The 21,909-nt window shown below is 34.7% G+C and overlaps 2 protein-coding genes across 11 annotated transcripts in view; one reads left to right on the top strand and one right to left on the bottom strand.

Annotated features, from left to right (window-relative positions):
- The window catches only part of LOC129756171 (protein furry), a 347,173-nt gene that overhangs the window by 156,173 nt on the left and 169,091 nt on the right, over window positions 1-21,909 (bottom strand). The gene's annotated exons all lie outside the window — the stretch shown is intronic.
- On the top strand, window positions 310-19,642 carry LOC129756172 (uncharacterized). 3 transcript variants are annotated; one of them, XM_055752974.1, is made up of 4 exons: window positions 310-439; window positions 626-753; window positions 6,991-7,464; window positions 17,802-19,642. In XM_055752974.1, exons 1-4 carry the CDS (start codon window positions 407-409, stop codon window positions 19,504-19,506), a joined length of 2,340 nt encoding a protein of 779 aa, XP_055608949.1. In that variant the 5' UTR covers window positions 310-406; the 3' UTR covers window positions 19,507-19,642. The 3 variants fall into 3 exon arrangements, with proteins under 3 accessions (XP_055608949.1, XP_055608951.1, XP_055608950.1); XM_055752976.1 differs by having other exon boundaries at window positions 320-439; window positions 491-753; XM_055752975.1 differs by having other exon boundaries at window positions 356-439; window positions 486-753.

The following is a 21,909-nucleotide window of genomic DNA, read 5'->3' on the forward strand; positions in this document are numbered from 1 at the left end:
GAAGATAGAGACGAAAAAAACCAGCAGTGTGAAATGGTTAAAATGCTAGGCCATTTTTCAAACACTCGACATCCTAATAATCAACGTCGCAAGAATTCAAAATCATTTTCCTCCATTTTGTTTCGCACACCTTCCGGATTGAAAATGATTGGCGAATCATCACATTTGGATTGCATGGAGAGATGCTGGCGAGAACCCAAACTTTCCAACCAAAACCACCAATGCATAAATCAAAGTCAATCAAACCAAAACGAGCGCACCTCAGTAGCCTTCGACCCTGGGGCAAGAAAAGAACGAACAGAAGAGCTGCAGCAGCCATCATCTCAGCAGACCGTGAGTGGCTTACCGATAAACGTGACCGAGACGACAGGTGTCAAAAGTGTGAAAATAAAAGAGACAGATTCATATGGAAACACTCGGCGAAATCGTTATTGCCCTGGTGAGTAGTGCTTTTATGAGCTAGCAAAATGTTACGTTACATTTAGAAAAGAACATTTCCAATTTCATATTTCTCTCACTGACGGCAATTTAATTCTGTTTGGTTCGCCGATGGAGTGACCGCTTCCCCTGTTTTTATTCGGTTGAACAAATTCCCGGAAAATGGCCCCATCTAACCGACGAAAAGATCAAAAACTCCCTGGATGCCAACAGTACGTCCATCGCGATTCGCATCTGCCTGGAGTTGTTTTGGATTCAAGTGCTGGACAATGGCGACGGCATCAGTCCGGATGAGTTGCAAAGTCTCGGTGATTGGTGAGTGATTTATCATCCAGTTTCATATTATTTCGGGTGAATTTCGTTTTCGTCGTACCTCTTTTTTCCGACTCGAACATTAATATTCAGTGGAGACTAAGTGCCCCGCAAACTTAGAACTTTCGATTTCATTGCTAAGCTAAAAAACATGGATTTAATATTACATCCGGGGAAAAAATCGATACGATTACGGTCCGACGTGCTTAGGACTTTTTGAATATTTATGCTTCAACGTTTTCAATTTACTAAGTGGTCATCAGCTGCTCAGGACTTATTGTATTAGATCAATTGAAAGAGTTTAATTCGTGGGAAAGCAGGGAATGGGGGTTTCGATTATGTTTTTTGGGTAGACTACTCGGACTTGCTCTCATCCGATTTGGGAGAATTTGATACCATTTTCAATGAACTTTAAAAGGTTGTTCACCTCATTGAGTAAATTTGGACTTTTAGGTTTGTATGGGAAAATTTAAAATTTTGTACTGAAAAGCGAACATGGTTTTTCTTTTTACTCTGGTACCAAGCCATTCAACCCTTTATGTACCAATTTATAAATTTCTAAAAGGAAATTTTCCGCTTAACAACATTGCCGAAGACCGTAACTTATTATCTCTCCAGACAACGAAGTTATAACCAATTTAAGGAAGGTATATCTTTTGGCATTGAAGGCAATTCAAATAAACCCGCAACACTGCTGGGTACAAACGAGAGATTGCTTGACTGATTTGCTCGTAGATGTTTTCTTTCAAATTTTAATCATACTAAATTCTTCGGAGCGATTGTTGTTTACATTAGGAGCCATCTTTTGATGGTTTCTATAAATAAAAATAACTATGCTTGAAGTGATGGCATTCAACTGATTGCAAGCGCATCAACATTTCACATAGAGCTGGAACAGCAAAACTACGAACCCCACACTCAGTATTAAAATCACCTATATTAGAATCGTTGTCCCTTGGCCTGTTCTTGACCGATATTCATAAACAGGATATCAAAATGAAGATAAAAGATTCGTTTAGCATTTTGTTAAACAAAATTTGAGAACCAAATCATTAGGTCTTAAGAAAAGTTGCTTCAACTGAATGCCTTTTGCTGATACATATTCCCCCGGGTAACCATAAAAACATAAATATGCAATAATTCAAAAATCAGATATTTAATGTATTCAAAATGAAAAGCGAATACCTATAATGTATCTTTTTATTATTAGAAACTCAAATGTTTTTTTCGATCTAAACTCTGGCATTTGTTTTCGGGCAGCTTGTTGGGCGATAATGTATTTATGGCGTTTTTTGAACGAAAAAACTTCATCTGCTGCTTCAGACACCATTTTAAACACATCTTTCGACACCTTGGCCGTGGCAAGGCCAATTAGGGACTTCCATCGGCTGGAGTTTTAAAGCTTCAATTTCTTCAAATTTCAAATCACATGACAGTGTCGGTTCATATACACGATACTTCCAACTAATAAAATCGATCAAATTTGTTGCGTTTATGTTATGTTCGGTGATTTTCGCGTTCAGACTGGTTTATCGTCAAATGACTTGTTTTTCTTTTAAATTTGCTTATATGTTTGGAACAAAATAAATAATAATTATAGGTGCAATTCTGTTTAAACAAATTTTGGAATCAAGATTAATTTGAAAAAAGTTCACTAAATTTCATAAGTCTTTTTGTTCGAAAAACGCTATGAATACATTATCGCCCAACAAGCTGGCCGAAAACAAATGCCAGAGTTTAAATCGAAAAAAAGATTTGAGTTTCTAATAACAAAAGGTACATTATAGGTATTCGCTTTTAATTTAAATACATTAAATATCTGATTTTTGAATTATTGCATATTTATGTTTTTATGGTTACCCGGGGGAATATGTTTCAGCAAAAGGCGTTCAGTTGAAGCAAATTTTCTTAAGACCTCATGATTTGGTTCTCAAATTTTGTTTAACAAAATGCTAAACGAATCTTTTATCTTCATTTTGATATCCTGTTTATGAATATCGGTCAAGAACAGGCCGAGCGACAACGATTCTAATATAGGTGATTTTAATACTGAGTGTGAGGTTCATTGTTTTGCTGTTCCAGCTCTATGTGAAATGTTGATGCGCTTGCAATCAATTGAATGCCAGCCCTTCAAGCATAGTTATTTTTATTCATAGAAACCATCAAAAGATGGCTCCTAATGTAAACAACAATCGCTCCGAAGAAACTAGTATGATAAAATTTGAAAGAAAACATCTACGAGCAAATCAGTCAAGCAATCTCTCGTTTGTACCCAGCAGTGTTGCGGGTTTATTTGAATTGCCTTCAATGCCAAAAGACATACCTTCATTAAATTGGTTATAACTTCGTTGTCTGGAGAGATAATAAGTTACGGTCTTCGGCAATGTTGTTAAGCGGAAAATTTCCTTTTAGAAATTTATAAATTGGCACATAAAAGGTTGAATGGCTTGGTACCAGAGTAAAAAGAAAAACCATGTTCGTTTTTCAGTACAAAATTTTAAATTTTCCCATACAAACCTAAAAATCCAAATTTACTCATGTAAACGTTACTTAAAAATTCGGCAAAAAATCATGGATGAGTTTTAGCACAAAACGAAACTTTTAAGACCCCAGGGTTTGAGAAATTCGAAAATGACCCCAAATCGACTCAGTCTACTATGGGGCCAACAGCGCTTTTGTCGGAATCTTAAAAACTTTTAATCGTTTTTCTGCGCATTTCGACTTTGACGTTTCGAGAAATGTGTTCCGAAGGAAAATATTAGACGTGTCCAGAACTGTGTCGAGTGGATTTTAATTTTGATAAGTTATTTAGGATTAAGTTATCATTTGGATCAACATATGATCCGTTGATTTTTTAAATAAACAAATAAACCAAAAAAACAGATAGAAAAATCCGATTTAATAAACTTGATTGTAGCCTTTCTTACAGCCTGTAAATTATATTTGGGTACACATGACACAAAATAATAAACAAATGATAGATTATGGATTATAATTTTCATATGAATAACATAATTTAAAACTTATTAAATTTTTGAATGACTGAATTCTGGAATATGTTGTATGTTCCCGGTTCTATGACATTATGATCTTACATCTATAAAATAGAAGAGGTCTAAAAATAAAGAATACAATTTAAAAAAAGATGCCTAACCATGTGTTTCAAATAATTCAACCTGTCAAGAAAAGGAAGCGATATTGAAAAAAAGTAAAATTACAACTGCTAGAGTAAAATACGATGCTTCAACGTAGGTTACAATAATTGATCGAATTAACTATAGATATAAAACATTTTGAAAACTTTGAAATGTCAATCATTTCAATGTTATCATTTTGCCATTTTTGTCAATTTTGTTAATTTTCTCCATTTTGTCAATTTTGTTAATTTAGAAAATTATACCTACTTATTGTGTCAAATGACTCAATTTGGTCAATTTTCCTATTTTGTCAATTTAGTTATTTTTAAATTTTGACATATAATAAAAAGTTTCATTCAATTTATATATTGTATCATCAATTTTGAAAATATTTTATCAATTTTGTGAATTTAGTCAATTTTGTCAATTTTCCCAATTTTGTCAATTTACACAGTTTTTTTTCTGTTCCATCTATTTTGACAATATGTTTTGTCAATTTTGTCAAACTTTTCAATTTTGTCAATGTTGTCAATTTTGTCAATTTTGACCACTTAGTCAATTTTGTCAGTTTTGTATTTTTTTTCAATTTTGTCAATTTTGACAGTTTTGTCAAATTTGTCAAATTCTTCAATTTTGTCAACTTTGTAAATTTTGACAATTTTGTCAATTTTTTAATTTTGACAGTTTTTTCTGTTTCATCAATTTTGACAATATGTACTGACAATTTTGGCAATTTTCCTAATAACAATTTATATTCGACAATTTTTGAAATATGTATTTTTGAAATTTGTCTTCAACAACTTGTCAGGAAACATGCTACTACTAGATGAATTGATCCCAGTATGACATTACAAAAAACCCGAAGGAGGGGATAAATAAAGTTTGAAATATTTTATGTAAGTTTTGAAAAAAAAATCAAAAATCCGAAAGATTACAAGATTAAATATCAAATTTTGGAAGATGGGAGTTCTTTCACCTTTTGTACTCTTGATTTTATTGATTTATTTGATGAAAAATTACTTGATTTATAGATTTTGTGCAATGGTGTAATATGCAATTTTGTTGCACACAAACTTTCGTGACATTCATTCCAATTTTTTTGTTTTTTTGCATTATGTTTTTCATTATACCCCCCTCTCCCCTCGCGCTGTTCCCACAGCATTGGATTAGATGTTCTGAAATTTCAAACGCGTTTTTCTCGTTCCGAGCTAACTGCTAGTTTCGCCCTTATGAAATGTTACGCTACATTTGTTTACATTTGGCGCGTTCTCCCTTTTTCAAATTTACTACAAAATTATTTGACAGATTCCCACTTGCGTCGTAACCCTTCTAAAATTTTAGCACAAAACGATCGCGGTTTGGGCACAGGATAAAAGTTTGAGTCAATGCTACTAAATGGAGAAATTGTGTGCGTATGTTTCGGACGATGTACACCAACTCAATTTCTCTCATGCTGAATGGCGGCATGACCACGAACGAAATAAGCTCGAGCGGTATGAGAGAAATTGAGATGGTGTGCTCCGCTCGCGTCCATTATGTGGTTTATCCTTCTCAGAGCAACATTTGCTTGCCAATGTAGCGTTGGGCGAAGTATCGAAGCCCGCCATCGCTGCAGAAGAATGTGATGTGGGGTTCAAGACCCACCGATTGGAGAAATTCGGGGATCCCTTAAGAAAAAAAAAGAAATTTAATTTTAGCTTGTAGAAATCTTCCATTCCCCCTACTCCTTCCTCCTACTCGTTTTGTCGGTAAGATGACATCATGAGTGGGAGTGAAGGCTGTTATCGTTACCACTACACACAGCGAGCACGCCCATCGTGTTTATAACGTCATGTTTAAATTGACGTCATGTTTAATTTGACGTCATATATACGATAATCTTAATAAGTGATTGCTGGATGTGGCTAGTAAGCCAAATATACATGTTTTTTGAAGTGATCATTCTATGATAATTTGTATAATTTTTTTTTCAAACTATTTTGTTTTTTTTTTCTTCTTTTTGTACATTGAAGAGGTAAAAAATCAATTTTTTAAGATAAAAATCATTTTGATTGTACTGCCCAGTTTTGCAAATCGTGTGGAACAAAGTTTTAAAAAAAATAACACTAATACACCCAAATACACAGACATCATCTGAACTCGCCGAGCTGATTCGATAGGTACCTATAAAGGTATATCTAAGACCCATAATTAATGATCTCCCAAATCGACCGATAACTATACCTTTCTGAAAGAAAGGCAAAATAAAAATTCAATTCGAATAAAACTATACTGTATGCGTTATGACATCACAAATATATCGAAAACTATAAATTTTCAAATGTTTTCATTTGATTTTTCATTCAAAATGAAGATTATTGCAACTTGTCCCTTTTTCCTAGTAGGATGAAAATCGCATGGTTTTGTCAAGCCCAAGAGTAAACATCGATCACAGTTGTACCGGATAAGTTTTTTAATGACTGTCTGCCAACTGCATCGTTGATATAAGTCGTGAATGACAGAAAGATGTTAAAAAAAGCATTTGCTATTATAGATCGAACACGTTGGAAACCATACATTGTCTGTTGAAAGGTTTGGTCTTTTTTTTTTCTAATTTTCTTATGGCCGAGAAAAATGGCATAAGAAAGGATAAAGCACTTTCCCATAAGCTTGTGTTTCCTGAACATTGAGCATCTTTTAGATTGCGAGATCTAAAAGCCTTTCAGGCTTTCACTAACAAGTTATTTTCAGAAGAAGAAGAAATGAGCAGCTTTGAAACCTTGAGCACTTTTTTAATGCATGAAAACCAGTTCAGCAAAAGAATCCTAATCTGTTCATCTATAAATTAAATATGTACCTACTTGCCGAGTTGAAAATTCTCCGTTCGAAATTTCGAGTAGAGCTGGAACATTCTATCGGTTTTTTTTTTCGACTATGAAAAATGACACCCATTTGAATGTAAATTAGTACACTTGTATTGAAGAGGTCCCAGTTTTTTTACTCTAGTTGCTAACTTAATGTAGTGCTCAGATAAATCGCCAAGGAAAACTGTTGAAAAATGAAATCTGAAAGCAATATCAATTTTCAAGGATTTTCCTTTTCTGTTTTCATTTCTGCCGGTCAGCTGTCTGCTGAATATCGATTTCGAGCGTAAGCAAAAATCAAAACAGTATGCCCGGCTAACCGGCACGTCTCTGGCGGAAATCCGGGCCAAATGTGAGGAAATGCAGATCGAATCGATGCAGGAAAGAAGCAAATGTCACTCGAGAGTATTCAACAATCAGTTGCCATTACCGACAGCAAATAAAGCTCCGGAAAGCTGCAGCCCAACTGTCGGCGATTATCGGCAATCGCAGATGCGAATCCAATTTGAAACCACGCTTTCCGGCTATCACAACCTGAGGCAGTCTCGAGGCACGACCGTTACCTTGAAGAACATCTTCTACGCCCACCCGATTCGGCAGCGGGAAACTCTTCAGGCACAGGAAGATTATCGGAAATTACTTGATGACGTTCGCAAGCTCGCCTTGATCAACTTCAACCGGTCGTTCAGCGTCCAGGAAGTGAGCAATTCGGAAATCGTGTTCCGCAGCAAACGGTAAGAATCGCTACAAATATCTTTTTTTTGTTAAAATGTAAATCAATAAGATTCCAATATAGTAGATATCAATTTTATTGCTGTTAGAAGACCTCTCGACGGAATACTGTTCTAAGAAAAGTCAATCCATAATAAAACAGACAAAATATAATGAACCATTTCCATCATAACGGTCGACAAATGGAAAAAAAATCATTCAAAAACGTTGCTTCTGTCGAGAAATTTGATTTTCATCCCTCCTGTTGTTCGCAATTCATTGATTCATTCTCTCAGAAATAAATAGCAGCAACCCAGAGCAGCAAAGCAATAATAATTTCATGGTGCTCAACAATTTAAAGTTGAAATTAAAGAGACAATTCCATTAGCGAGTATCAGCTAGCTGACAAATCAAGAGCGAAACTTTCGAAACAGAGTAGGTATTATTAACGTCAGTTACTTTTCCCCAATCAGTGTATAATTTCTCGAGATTTCCACTTGACAGTGGAAGAATGAATGAAATGCTAAAATAACGATGTGTCCAGTTGAAATGGACATCTGCTTTTTTTGCCCGTGGTTCAAGAAACTATCGATCGGACAAAATAAAATCTTTTTCACAGTAAGGCGTGGAAAGAAGCGCTTATTTTTTTTTTATTTGAAGGAATGTTGATTCAAAGATCGGAAATCTGTCACGAAATTTAAATTTAGCTAGAAATAATAACAACACCAAAAATGCAAAATAAATAAAGCATTTGATTTCAAAACCCATTTTCTTACTCATGACCATCACATAAATTCGAAAAAATAATAATTTGTTTTATTTGTTTGGTTTATTTTAATAGAGACTTCAAATGAAAAAAAAAATTTACTAATACGAATCAAAATAAATCAAAATCAAATTTCGAAACTATGTTATTTCCTATAAGTTATTGATCAGTTAATCAAAATGATGATCCTTGTTCGGAACTAGAAATTCCAAGTCAATTTTTTCTAATCACCAGAAAACGAATGCAAATAAAAAATTTGGAATAAAACCAGAATTTTAAACTTTGGACATAAAAATGAGTGCATAGAAATAGAAAACATAAAATAAAAACCAGATTTGAAAAGAAATTAAATCTGAATTGACAATGATTAAATTATTCTTAGCAAAGTGATGATAAGGCAGGAATCCTTCTATTGCCACTTCGAGTTGGAACATTGCGAATGGGGGGGTATAATAAAAAATAATGCTAAACACAAATAAATTGGAATAATACAGAATTGCATACTATATCATTACACAAAACCTATAAATCAAGTAATTTTTATCAAAAAAAAAATCAATAAAATCAAAAATTCAAAAGGTGAAATAACTTCCATCTTCCAAAATTTGTTGTTTGGTTTTGTAATCTTTAGGATATTTGATTTATTTTATTTTATTTTTTTGAAATTTACATAAAATACTTAAAACTTTCAACTACCCCCCTTCGGGTCGGGGGACCCGTCACTTATTAAATTGTTGGAAAATATTTATAGTTTTTTAACTTCTTCGTGCCCGTCAATCAGTTTTCATGAAAATCGTCTTCAAGTTGTTCGAGTTTTGTCCCGTTTCTAGTTGATTTTGTATAGGAGCCCTCTTTCATAACAAGTAATAATCTCGAAATACAAACCGTCGAATTTTACTTCATTCCAACCGACCATTCTACGTGATGGTGTTACAAAGAAAACGCTTCCATTTTTATATATAAGATGTTGAAAAGAAATAATCTTGTATGGGGACCCCTTTTCCATAAAAAGTGAGATTCTTGAAAGTATTATACAAACCATTTCTGACCCGAAAAACCCTCGGATACCAAATTTCACTTCATTCCGACCGACCATTCATACGTGATGGTGTTACAAAAAAAAACGCCTCCATTTTTATACATAAGAATGTGAAGAAGAAATAATTTTGTATGGGGGCCCTTCTTCCATGAAAAGTGAGATTCTTGAAACTATTATACAAACCATCTCTGATCCGAAAAACCTTCGGATACCAAATTGAAAATTCACTTATTGTTCGACGGTTATCAAGGACTTTAACTTTTTTCACTAAATATCAGAGATTTTCGAGTTTTGCCCTTTTTTGTTTTCGATTCCAGTTACGCCTGCAAGTTTCGCCCAATTGATCGGCCCATTTTTGTTTTGGTTTTGGAGTTTCGCCCATTGGTCCTACACGCTAAAACTAATTAGGCCGTTTTGTTACACACGGTCAACTCAGTTACGCCTATTCATTGGGGAAATGGAAAGGGCTCTCATACAATTTTTTTTACATAACTCGAGAGCTGATCTAGCAAATGGAACCAAAATTGGCATGGGAGGGTATTTGAATAGGAGAAATATTTGTATGATGATTTGGATTATTTATTTGAAATAAATTTGGCAAGGGATGGTTATTGTTTGAGAGCCCTGATTCTTTATAGTTGGAAGATGAGAAAGGAGGAGAGAGGCTCCAATCCTTTTTATTAAGATAACTATACCTTATCAACAAAAGAAAATAAGTTTTTTATGGGAGTATAGGGTACGAAAAAAATATTTCTATGATTATTTGAGACCCTTCCATCCATACAGAGGGGAGATAGAAAGGAGAAAAAAGGCTCTCATACACTTTCTCTTATATTCATATCAGAAATCTATCCCTTCTTTCAGAGGGCAGACGAGAGAAATATAGAGGCTTTTTAACATATTTCTTCGCAGAACTTGAAAACTTATGAAGCAAATGATCCAAAATCATGCATGCTATGTATTTACAAAAAAAAATGTAGAAGAAAGTCGGGTAAGACGGACACAGCGGGTAAAACGGACACTTTCAATATTTCGAGAATTACAATGTTTGGCACTAATCTAATGATGGGAGTATGTTCGCCTAAGTGTATCAACACTTTCGAAACCCTTTGTTTATTTATAGCAAGCAAGGTCCCATAATAGTAAACAAAACAAACAAAAACTTTGAGGATCCACTATTTGATGTATTTGCTCAGAAAAGGTACATTTTGCCGCAAAAATTGCTGTAAATGTAGATATTTTTGTGAGTTAAGTATTTGAAAACGATTTCAAACCAAAATGGAACCAACTGGTCAAAGTCCAGAAGCAAATCAGTGTGGTTTCGGAATTCCATATTTTATAGGCGCTTTCTTCACCGGAGATGCTATTTTTACTGGTTTTATGGCCTGTTTGAGATGGTGCGTGCTTTTCGACCGACAATTACTCTTGTCAAGATCTTTTGTAGGCATATGGAGGATCAAACCGATGAAAAATTTAAAATACCTGGAGAAACTTATGTGTCCGTTTTACCCGACCTTGAGGTGTCCGTTTTACCCGCCTAAGTAACTTTTTTTCAAAACGTTTGCAGTTGAAGCCCTTTGACGGAAATTATCTGATTTTCCTCCAGATGGTTAGAAAGAAGCCTAATAAGCAATCTACCTTTGAAAACGGTTGAAATTTTCAAAAAAAAATCGAGTTATGAACTATTTAATGAGGAGAGAAATTTACATCAGATAATGGATCCTCAAAGTTTTTGTTTGTTTTGTTTACTATGCTGGGAGCTTGCTTGTTATAAATAAACAAAGGTTCTCGAAAGTGTTGATACGCTTAGGCGAACATATTCCCATCATTAGATTTTTATTAAACATTGTAATTCTCGAAATATTGAAAGTGTCCGTTTTACCCGCTGTGTCCGTCTTACCCGACTTTCCGGGGAAAGTCAGGTAAGACGGACACCCTAAGGTAGAATCGCAATAGAAAATCAGATATTGCTATTTTCATCGCAGTTTTCGTGCAGATGGGCTGTTTAAATTGACCCGAACAGCTTTGGAGGGTTAAGAAAGGTTCTTACAACATAAAAAAAAATCATTCGCGAAAATTAGAATTAATTTTTTAGTATTACAGTGCGAAGCTGAAATTGCAGCTTCCATTTTAAACAACAAAACAACAACTGATAAAAATTTATTATTTTTATTATTATTAATTAATAATAATAATAATAAATTTTTATCAGTTGTTGTTTTGTTGTTTAAAATGGAAGCTGTTGATAAAAATTTAATTAAATTTAATTTTAAAAAGTGTTGCAAAGCACACCGAGTCAGCTAGTTTAAAATAATTGAAATATGTGAAACGTTTATAAATTTTACAGCGCAGTTATGGTTTGTAATTTCAAATGAAATTTGAAAATAAAAAATAAACTATACAAACAAAATAAAATGTTAATTTAATTTATCGATAAATATTATGATATCTTAGCAGGAACATTTCAAGACTATGAAAATGAAAATGTGTTCCATGAGGAACAAATTGACGAAATATGATAAAAATTCTTCTGATCAAATTCTACTCGCTCATTTTAGTTATCTATTCATTTCTTCTAACTTTCATTTATTTTTTCATAACTAACGGTGATAAATAAAAATATAATAAGAAGATTATAAAAGATAAGTTCTAGCACTTTAGAAAAAACAAATCTATGAAAACGTCTTAATGTTTTAAAAACTTGTTTATGAAATTAAATTAAAAACTCAAGAGGCAGCATTTAGATTTGTTTTCATGATTGATTTGGTATATTTTGGCAACCTGAACTCGAGTTTTATGTCAGATTTTGTCTATCACCTCTTGTTTTGGTGATACGGAATTTCTAAGGTAAAAAATGAATCAGTTTTGAGTGAAATCAAAAATTGATAACTGATGAACTTTTGTGGTAGAAAAATTCCACTGGAAATATATTTTTTCGGGGAGTTTTTTTCGGCATGCAGATTTGTTTTTTTTGCAAAAACGACGTATTGATTTACGTTTTCAACGTTTCGATCCTTATTGAAACTTCTTTAGGGACTGAAATAGTATTTATTTAGTTTAGTTTTGCTGATCATAATTTATGCTCTCTTACCGAAAAGATGCCGTTTTCTTGTGAGTGTCGACTTGGCCTGTGGTGTTTAGCTGTCTTTTGATCTGTTTTCAGAGTAATTTATTATAATTCGTGTTTTTAGATATAAGGTCTAGTGTATCGACTTACTACGTACAGATGTTTGCGGATAAAAATCCGTTTGTCTAGTGTTTTTGGGATAAATTTTCCACATCATCGAACTTTCAGCACAGTCTTCACTTTTCACTTATTTTGTTTTGATAAAAAATCCGTTGTTGTGTATGTGAGTTGATGGTGTAGTTTTTTTGGGTGTATTTTTTATTATCTGGAAGTTCGCTAATTTTTCCGAGTAATTGGAAAATGTTTGCGTATGAAGAGTGGATGTTTTCAGTGTCTTTCTGAATGTCTCAATACGTCGTTTTTACTAAAAACAAGACTGCAAGCCGAAAAACACTCCACGAAAAAAAAAACTGATGAACTAACAGCTCATTTTTTTATTTACAAATGGTTTTATGAAGGCATTTAACACTAGAAGGACCGGCAAATTGATTATACCTATTTGGACCGTGACCAGTCAAAATGACTGGTAAAGGGGAAATTTTTTATATCATAATATTTTTAACTTTTTTTTTGAAATTACAGTGAAACCCCGATTTTGTCACACACCGATTTTGTCTACCCTCGATTTTGTCTACCCCCGATTTTGTTTCATTTTTTCACCCGATTTTGTCGTCATATTTTTTCAACGCAAAAACACTAAAAATCGCCTTTTTTCATTTTCGTTGAACATCTTAGGGTGAAATCATTTTGAAGGGACATAACAAATGAATGATTACATCGATATTGAAAGTGAAGATGATTGATCAGGGACGTACCAAGATTTTTACACAAAAAAGTCAAGTTCTAAACCGGTTTATTGTTATTACATTTTTAACTAAATCAAAGTTGTTGAATACAATTATAACTAAATATAATGGTATAACAGAACATATTCAAGTAATCTTAAAGCTGTGTTTTTTTTGTTTGGGCTTTTTTTTTAAAGTAATCTCTCTTATACGTCGCAAAAAGATGACAGCAACTATCGACAGATTTGAAGCATCAGCCCAATCAACTATGTTGTCCAAGATAACGTACAGCTTCAGCATCATTTATGTTTCTTGAAGTTTCACATGAATCATGTGGGGTAGATGCCGCTGATTCTGAGTCTGGTGCTACATCCGAAATTTTCAATGGCTCCAATGATTCGAGGGGCTCGTTTACTGCTGACTGATCATCCAGCGTCATGTTCAGAATTTCTTCATCCGTAAATGCTTTGCTTGGATATCTCTCCTCAGAGTCCTGTGGCTAAATAGTTTCAACGCGGTTGTTTACATCAATCAAATGGATCAAGGGAACACCATGGGTTCATGGGTTGAATCACTGCAGTCACATTGGAGACATACGTAAAAAGTACTCATTGCTAGCACAAAATTTTTCTAAAAAAAATACGTTTTTTATAATTTTTTTTTATCATAAAGTCACTAATATGAACAGTACTCTTGATCATACGTAAAAATGAAGTTCAGGTGATCGATAGAAAATTTATTCACCTCTTATATGCAAAAAAGATAATTCAAACTAATGCTACGCAGTCCGAGATATTTGAATCTACTCAGTAAACGAAAATTACCGAGTACCGTGTTCGGTAATTTTATCGGTAAAAAATAAACGAACATCGGTAAATCGATTCTTCATTTACCGATGTTCGTTTATTTTTTACCGAAAAAATTACCGAACAGTTTAACGATTTACACATGTTAGGATTTCGGTAAAAAAAATTACCGAACTCGGTAATTTTCGTGTACTGTGTAAGTTCAATTCCTTTTTTCAATTTTCCATGATTTCATATTTGGAACATAACTCAAAAACTATTCTACTGAGATTATTTTGAATTTCATTTTCGGATTCAGCGCCCGATTTCATATTATTTTTGTCGGTGAACAAAGTTCACGATTTCTTTAAATTTTGTAAACTAGTGTTACTATGTCAAAAAAAGGCTCTACTACAAAACATCTACACTGTTGTATTGGGATAATATACGTTATTTGTAATAATTTATTAGATTAGAAACGATTAAAAACATTTTTTGCAAAATCTGCCGATTTTATCACTCTTCCCGATTTATCACTCTAAAATTCATCATGGGGGTGATAAAATCGGGTTTTCACTGTATTTTGTTATTTATTCGATAACATTTTTGTTATAAAATGGAAGTATTTTTTCACCATGGGTGCACGGAATCACCTCATTTTATCATAGTTGACGAATGCGTGTATGTCATACATACAATGAATATTTCAAATAATTATCAAAAAATTAAAGCACATTATCAATTTAATTATAAAATCATGTTAGATGGCTATGGGTATTGACCATGGGTGCACGGTTTCACTTCAATTTTGTTTCAGTAGATATTTTCTAGCATTCATCGCGCTGAAATTTTTCAACACTTTGCCTATAAATTAAACCTGATATTGTAGGTTTTGAAGCATATTTTTTCTATGAGTAGAGCAATTTACCGTGGCTGCACGGGTTCACCGCCATACATCCAAAATCAATTTTATTGCATGCTAAAGGTAAAGAATGAAGACTGTTATAGATTCAAATGAAAATTCGTGTTATATACATGGTTTTCACTATGGGTGCACGGATTCACCGCGTTTAAATCAAATATTGGACTGTTTGAAAAATTTAAAAAAAGCATTTTTACAAATCTTAACTAAACCAAAGTCGAAACCATGTCTCTCATGTTGAGACATAATGATATAAATGACGATTTTTATTTTAAGTTCCGTTTTTTCATTCATTCATTTCATTCAGTTTTTTCAAATATTTCAATTTTATTTTGAAATAATAAATTTATTTATTTATTATTAAAAAAAACAGGTTTTTGCAATCGTATATTTACCTGATAAGATCTGATCAACATCCAAGAAATTGTAAAACGATTACCATGGACCGAGTGAATTTTAGGAAATATATGATTCAAGTTATGTCGTGCGACGGAAAACAGTGAAAATAAAAATAATGAATCAACATTGTCAAATGTACACGTTGATTTTTAAGGAAAAAAGTTTTTCGATAGACCAATAATGCATTTCAAATACTTATCATATCTAACTCAAAAATAATTTGTGTTCTGAAGCAAGTTGAAAACTATTTATTTCTATATAATTTACAACGGCGAATTTGCAGTCATTCCGTGCACCCGTGTTGAAATATCTTAGCGTTGATGTGGTCTATCAGATAGGCTTGCGAGAGTCTGATCTAGGTATGCCAGGCGTACTGGGTTCGATTCCCGGTATCGGCAAAAAAAACTTTTGGGTTCAAACCCCATAAGTTGCCGACAGGTAAGATGTGTTTCCTCTTATAAAAAGAATGTTCGATAAGAATGTTCAATCAGTTGCCAGCTGGCCAGGTATATACACGGGTGCCGGAATACCTGTAAGAGAACTTGCATTGGAAATTTGTCGAATCTAATAATCTAAGAATGCATGTGAATACATACTTGGGCAGAAACTGCGGTGAATCCGTGCACCCATGGTGGATAACCAACATATAAACAATATATTAAATAGTAAATTATCATTTAAATTATTTTGTTTCATAGTTGATGTCTTCAAATTTGAATAAATGAGAACACAATTCATAATTATTTTACTCATACTAGTTTAGTATAAAACATTTATCACCTAAAATTACTCAATTACTCGAATAGACATTTATTAAATCTAACATAACTTTTACAAATCTTGATGAAATCTCGCCAAATTTTGACAGAATGTTCGATTACAGTTGAGAAACAAAACAGACTAAAAAAAAAATGGGAGTCAAGTGCTTGGAGCGCCACACAGCGGCCAATCTGAGAACTTTTTCTACAAATCTTCATGACTTCACATCGTAAATCAATAATTTCATAACGAATGATACACTTCTGCCCACCATAAATCAACTAAGGCTTATTGTCTTGAATGTAGATTGCAAATGAAACCAAGAGCAAGCGAAAAATTTTTATCTGGTTTCAGTTATAGGGTTGTGAATTTTACCAGTCATTTTGACTGGTCACGGTCCGAGTGTCCTTGGCGAAATTTTTCTCGCTTATTAAAAGAGCTAGTAAAATAAAAAAAAAAACAGTTTTTTAGAGATTCAAAATTCATGAAAAGTCGTATTTTTTGCGAATTTTTAAAGCGAAGTATTTAAAAGATATTCAACAAACAAAGTGTCCAACCAGTCATTTTGACTGGTGTGGTCTTTCTAGTGTTAACTAATAAAGTTTTTATGTGCCGACAGTATTTTTCCTAACTTCGGGTTAGTAGAGGGGGGCCTTATAACTCTAAATGAAAGAAAAAAAACTGATTTTGAATTTGTTTATCATTCTCCATTCAATAAAACAATAATATTTTGATAATGATGATGATGATGTTGAATAATCTAAAAAAGGATACGCTATAAGTTGTTTTTAAATTTGGAAAAAAAAGACTGACCGACATAATTGAAATAAGTAAAAATAAAAGGATATATTTCATACAACAAATTTGCTGAAGTTTGCAAAAATAATTGATTTTTGCTATTAAAAATATCTAAAATTCAATTGGGTCAATACTTTAGTAAAACTTCGTTAAAAATATATTATTAAACAGTATCGGGAAAAAAATTTTTAGAAAACTTTTTTTCGCAGAAGTCAAAATTACTTGAGGTCTTGAAGATAGTTGATACAAACCTTTATTTTAATTTCTTCAGTCAGTTTTCAGTTCAGTTTTTGTCAGGAAAGTGCAAAATTTTCTTAATAAATTTTGAGTTGTGCATTTGGAAGAAAAAGATACAAAATAAAATATAGGCCTAAATTGATTTCATGAAAAATATTTCATATTGGCATAAAATTTGTAAAGCTTTAAATTTTTTTTTATCAAAGTGATTAGTAATAAAGTAATGGTTAAATCAGTTAGATACACTTCTAATAAATCCCAATTTTGAAGACGAGGTAGGGTTTTTCTGTGTCAAGATTTAGATTTCAATACAAAAAGTTCATTGACTCGTAAATAGAAATTGACATTTAAAAATAAGTTCCAATTCGTGAACGTCATATAGAGTCGTAGAATGAAGTGTCTTAGCCCAGAGTGATACAGAACTTTTTTTTAACACTTATTTTTAAACACCTTTCGGGATGAAGAAATTTAAGATTACTACGGTAAATTCATTTCTTGGTTTTAAAATTTTACTTGGAAAAATTTTTCATGGGGAGGGGGGTTAAAAACCTTGGTTTACAAGATTATACATAGTTCCTTTTTGCATGATCTTATAAATCGTTCGAGTTTATTCAAGTTTGATTTTTCGAGTAAGAAAGCCACCAGCAGTAAACAAGCCCCCCTACAAGTCCTATTTTATAAGATTTCATTGCTAGTGAATTAACTGAACTAACGACACGTCGTTATTTTCCAATCATTTGCAGATGTGAATCTATCCTGGAAAAATATTGCGAACTGTACAGATTGACCGGAACCGACGTCGAAGTAACGACGACCACCAAAAGCGGCGTCCTGGCCGAGTGCTATTTTAGTGAGCGAGCCGTGAGACAAACGCTGCCCCCGGTTCAGTTGACGTTCATCAATGGGCTGCCGAGTAATGAACTTTTGCCGACCGTCAACGGAATCTTGACGCAACAAAAGCACACCATCGATTTCCTGATTGTGGTCAGCTTCGCCGGAAACGATGTCCTCCTTACCCAGGAGAACGAAAAGATTGCCGGTAATTGTTTGCAACGGTGCCTTAATCAATACAAGGACTGCTTGAAGCGTCGTAGGCGTGAAAAAATCAACTCCCTTGCCCACCACGACGCACAGGATATGAATGGCACAAATTCTCCTCTCAAAGACCAGCACAAGGCAATAGGTTCCGGTGGCTCCAGAGCTTTGAAGGCGGCCATCGGGGGAAGTCACGATGGCAGAAAGATGAACGCAAATGAAGAGGAAGATATGCTGTACAGACTAAGCCAACCTCCTGAGGATAGAGAAACGACGTTCAACAAGTGCGCCAAATGGCTCCAGACTAATGACTTTAGAGCCGCAAAGAATATTGAGCTGGAAAAATGTAAAATCACCGGAAACCACCCTCCTCCAGTCACCGAAGGCAAATACAAATTGGAAAGCAAAGCTCAAGACAAATTAAACTTTTTTGACTGTTCCCCTCCGGCAATTGGGAAATATTCCGGCCCCAGAAAGCCCGAAAATCAGCAAGCGGCAAGACCCTCGAAAGTAATTAATTTACCGAAACCAAAGTTTTATCCGCAGCCACCAACGAAATTTAAAACACTCAAACGGCAAGATAAACAACAAGTAGTTGAAGCATACCCAAATCTTTTCGACTCAAGTCTATTTCAACCATCGCCGGTGCGTAAATCTTTCCCGGCCATTAATCCCGCTCCAAACGATGCCACTTTCTCATTTCCGGAAATTGATGACTCTATCAAACGATCGGCATTCCGCTGGGAAAAATTCAAAAGAACGGAGCCCACAAAGCTGACACACCACCAACGACGTCAATCCCCCATTCAAATAAAGCAGCCCATAGAATGTGATCTAAATCCACCCAATCGTTTGCAGAGAAGCAGCCCACTTGAACGGAATGAATCACCACTTTTGGGAACTAACACTATCCCCGATGGTGGTGACAATGATGCGACAAAGCTCCATTTCTGCCACCCACACTTTACACCCAAACCCGATTCAGATTCCTGTTCCGAAGAAGCTTTCCCAGCGCCCCCTTCACCAGACAACATTCATTCAACTACATTTGCCAAACTTCCAAATGCATTCGCCAAACCGCTCTTTCTGGATGGGAAAATGATTGTCGACGGCAGCAGCAGCAATTCCTGTTTCCCGAAATGCGATTCTCCGGAGCCACAGTTCCGGGAGAGCGTCGATTTAGTTGACAACTTGGAGGATTTCCGCGAGATATGTCAGGAAACTACTGGCAACTACAAGCTGGCAATCGAATCGCCCGGGAGCTGGCGATCGAGCAATGGAGAATGTGACTGCGATGGGTGTGAACTTCATCAGAATTACAATCGTTCCGTGGAGAATCTGTTTCAGCCGTACAACAATCCCCGGAACATTCGGGCCGGAATCGGACGCGGGAGATATTTTGAAGGCTGCTGATGCCAGCCCAAACTTTTTACGGTATCAAAAGTTTCAAATGAATGAATTGTGAAATATTACTTCTCGAAAACAGAATCAATTTACAAGAGATTTCCAAGAGGGACGGTTCAATAAATGTTGTTATTTGCAACATAGTCATATTGCAAACGACGATGATGAATTTTACAAGATTTTCTTACTGTTCGTAAGAGCAGCAAAACGAATACTGTTGTGCAAACCAATTCATATGGAAAGGAGATATTATTAGTATTTTTTGACAACTACCTATAGATCATAGATATTCCATGTCTTTTCTTAAAAAAATAAAGTTCGAAGTAAACGTTTTATGGTGAAAGACCTCGACTGTTGACGATCCGGAGCCAGCGTCTTCACTTGGTCCCAGTCAAGATTCTCGTCGACAGTTCGGATTTCAGCGACTAGGCTCCGCCGCCACGTGTTTCTGGGTCTAACTCTCGTTCGATGTCCTTGAGGATTTTTTTTTCTTTTTTCTCAAGGGATTTCATTCAAGCGCCTCGCTGCCAATCTCTTCTTATCTTTTCGCAGCGTGCCCAATCCATCTCCATTCACGTTCTCGAATCTCGTTTGCTAGCGCCTCAAAAATATAAATGTCAAAAAACTCAAAAACAAATACAAACAAAAGAAAAGAAATGACAAAAATATCTAAAAAAAATTATGCAAACTGATATAAATAACAAACATTCTAAACATAAAAAATATGTACTAGGTAATTGTGTCTAAAACATGATAAAAAATTACAAAAAAGGCTTAAAATTACACTAGTTTACAGCATTTTTGAACTTAGTAAACAGAAGGTAATTTTTAATGTGAAATTGGGCGTTCAATCCGAAAATGAAATTCAAAATAAATCTCAGTAGTTTTTGAGTTATGCTCCAAATATGAAATTATGGAAAAAAAAGTGCTTGTACTTAGATTGAAATATCTTGGACTGCATAACAGTAATTTGAAATCTCTTTTTTTATATTAAAGGTGAACAAATTTGCCTTCGATCATCTGGAGACCATTTTTGCGCATCATCAACAGTATTGTTGATATTAGTGACTTTATGATACAAAAAATTATAGAATACGCATTTTTTCAGAGAAAATTTTGTTTCAGTGGTAGTTTTAGACTGGATGGTAACATAAAAAAAATCTGATTTTCTATGGGCCTTAAAAGTGAAATCAAAACAAAGATTTTAAGTGGTTATATTATTAAAATCGGTTGAAAACTGAAGAAGTTACGGTTATTTACCATAACAGTAATTTTTGCATTTTTTAATAATTTAACAAACCGCAGTATCACTCATTTTTAAGCGGATTTGTGTTGGTGAATATTGGTTTTTCAATAATAACTTTTTTTTCTTCACTAGCCGATTGTTTTTATGACTAATTTATTAAAGCCTAAGTTGAGACAAATATTTCACTCGAAGACTGTAACACGATTGCACTTGAAACAAAAAAGTTATTGGAAATGGATTTAAAAATAGATTGAACTTGGGCCTGCTAAAAAGAATAAAGCTTGCTCTTTACTCTTACACAGATTTCCATAAGAATGACAGCTCCATAAGAATGAAAGCTAATAGGAGCTAGCTAGCAAACGGTAGGCAATGTGCAATTCGAGACCCCATACACCCAACCCCGGGTAGTGGTCATATCACCTCTTGTCTGCAACTCCGATTCTCTACCTCCCCGTGGAGCTAGCTGGGGTGTGAGCAACCTTAGCGGAGATCGGGTACCCAACCCCGGTGGATGCTTTTTTTTTTTTTAGTTGGTAACCACAGGTGGTAAATCCCGGTTTACGGATTGTATTCCAAGGCACGGCGAGCCACCGCTTCCCCCCAATTTGCTACTCTGGGTCCATGGGTACAATGGGAAGACTCATGATATACTCCGTGTATACCCCCTACTCCCTAAACTCCACCTGGGGCCGCAGACCTGGTTCCCACCTCGAACTGTTTAGTACACTATGCTTCAATAGTGGGAGGTCTATTCGCGCTAATGCGTTCAAAGGCAATACTCATTAACGAGACCACTTTCAGCAAAACCTCTCATCCTTACGACTCGACGCCTGAACTCTCCTCTAACGACTTGGGAACCGACATCTCCTCGCAATGACTCGAGATTCCCACACAAACCTCTCCTCTTCGCGACTTGAGGCCTGATCTCTCCTCTAACGACTTGAGATCCGACCCCTCCTCGCATCGACTCGAGGTTTACCTCGCCTCTGCACGATTCAAGGCCCGATCTCTCCTCTTACGACTTGAAATCTGACCTCTCCTCGTAATGACTCGAGGTGACCACTTGTACCCCTCCTCTTGTTGGTAAGGGGCCTGATCCCTCCTCTTACGACTCGGGACCCGACCTCTTATCATAAAGACTCGGGGTTGACCCCACAAACCTCTCC

Source organism: Uranotaenia lowii, chromosome 3, assembly GCF_029784155.1.
Source record: "Uranotaenia lowii strain MFRU-FL chromosome 3, ASM2978415v1, whole genome shotgun sequence".
NCBI lineage: Eukaryota > Metazoa > Arthropoda > Insecta > Diptera > Culicidae > Uranotaenia > Uranotaenia lowii.

Excerpts from the sequence above, each read along its gene's own strand:
- LOC129756172 (XM_055752974.1), top strand. The coding sequence starts at position 407 with ATGGAAACACTCGGCGAAATCGTTATTGCCCTG. Across the intron at positions 440-625 it reads GCGAAATCGTTATTGCCCTG|ATCAAAAACTCCCTGGATGC; the intron begins GTGAGTAGTGCT and ends ACCGACGAAAAG. Across the intron at positions 754-6,990 it reads TTGCAAAGTCTCGGTGATTG|CTGTCTGCTGAATATCGATT; the intron begins GTGAGTGATTTA and ends TCTGCCGGTCAG.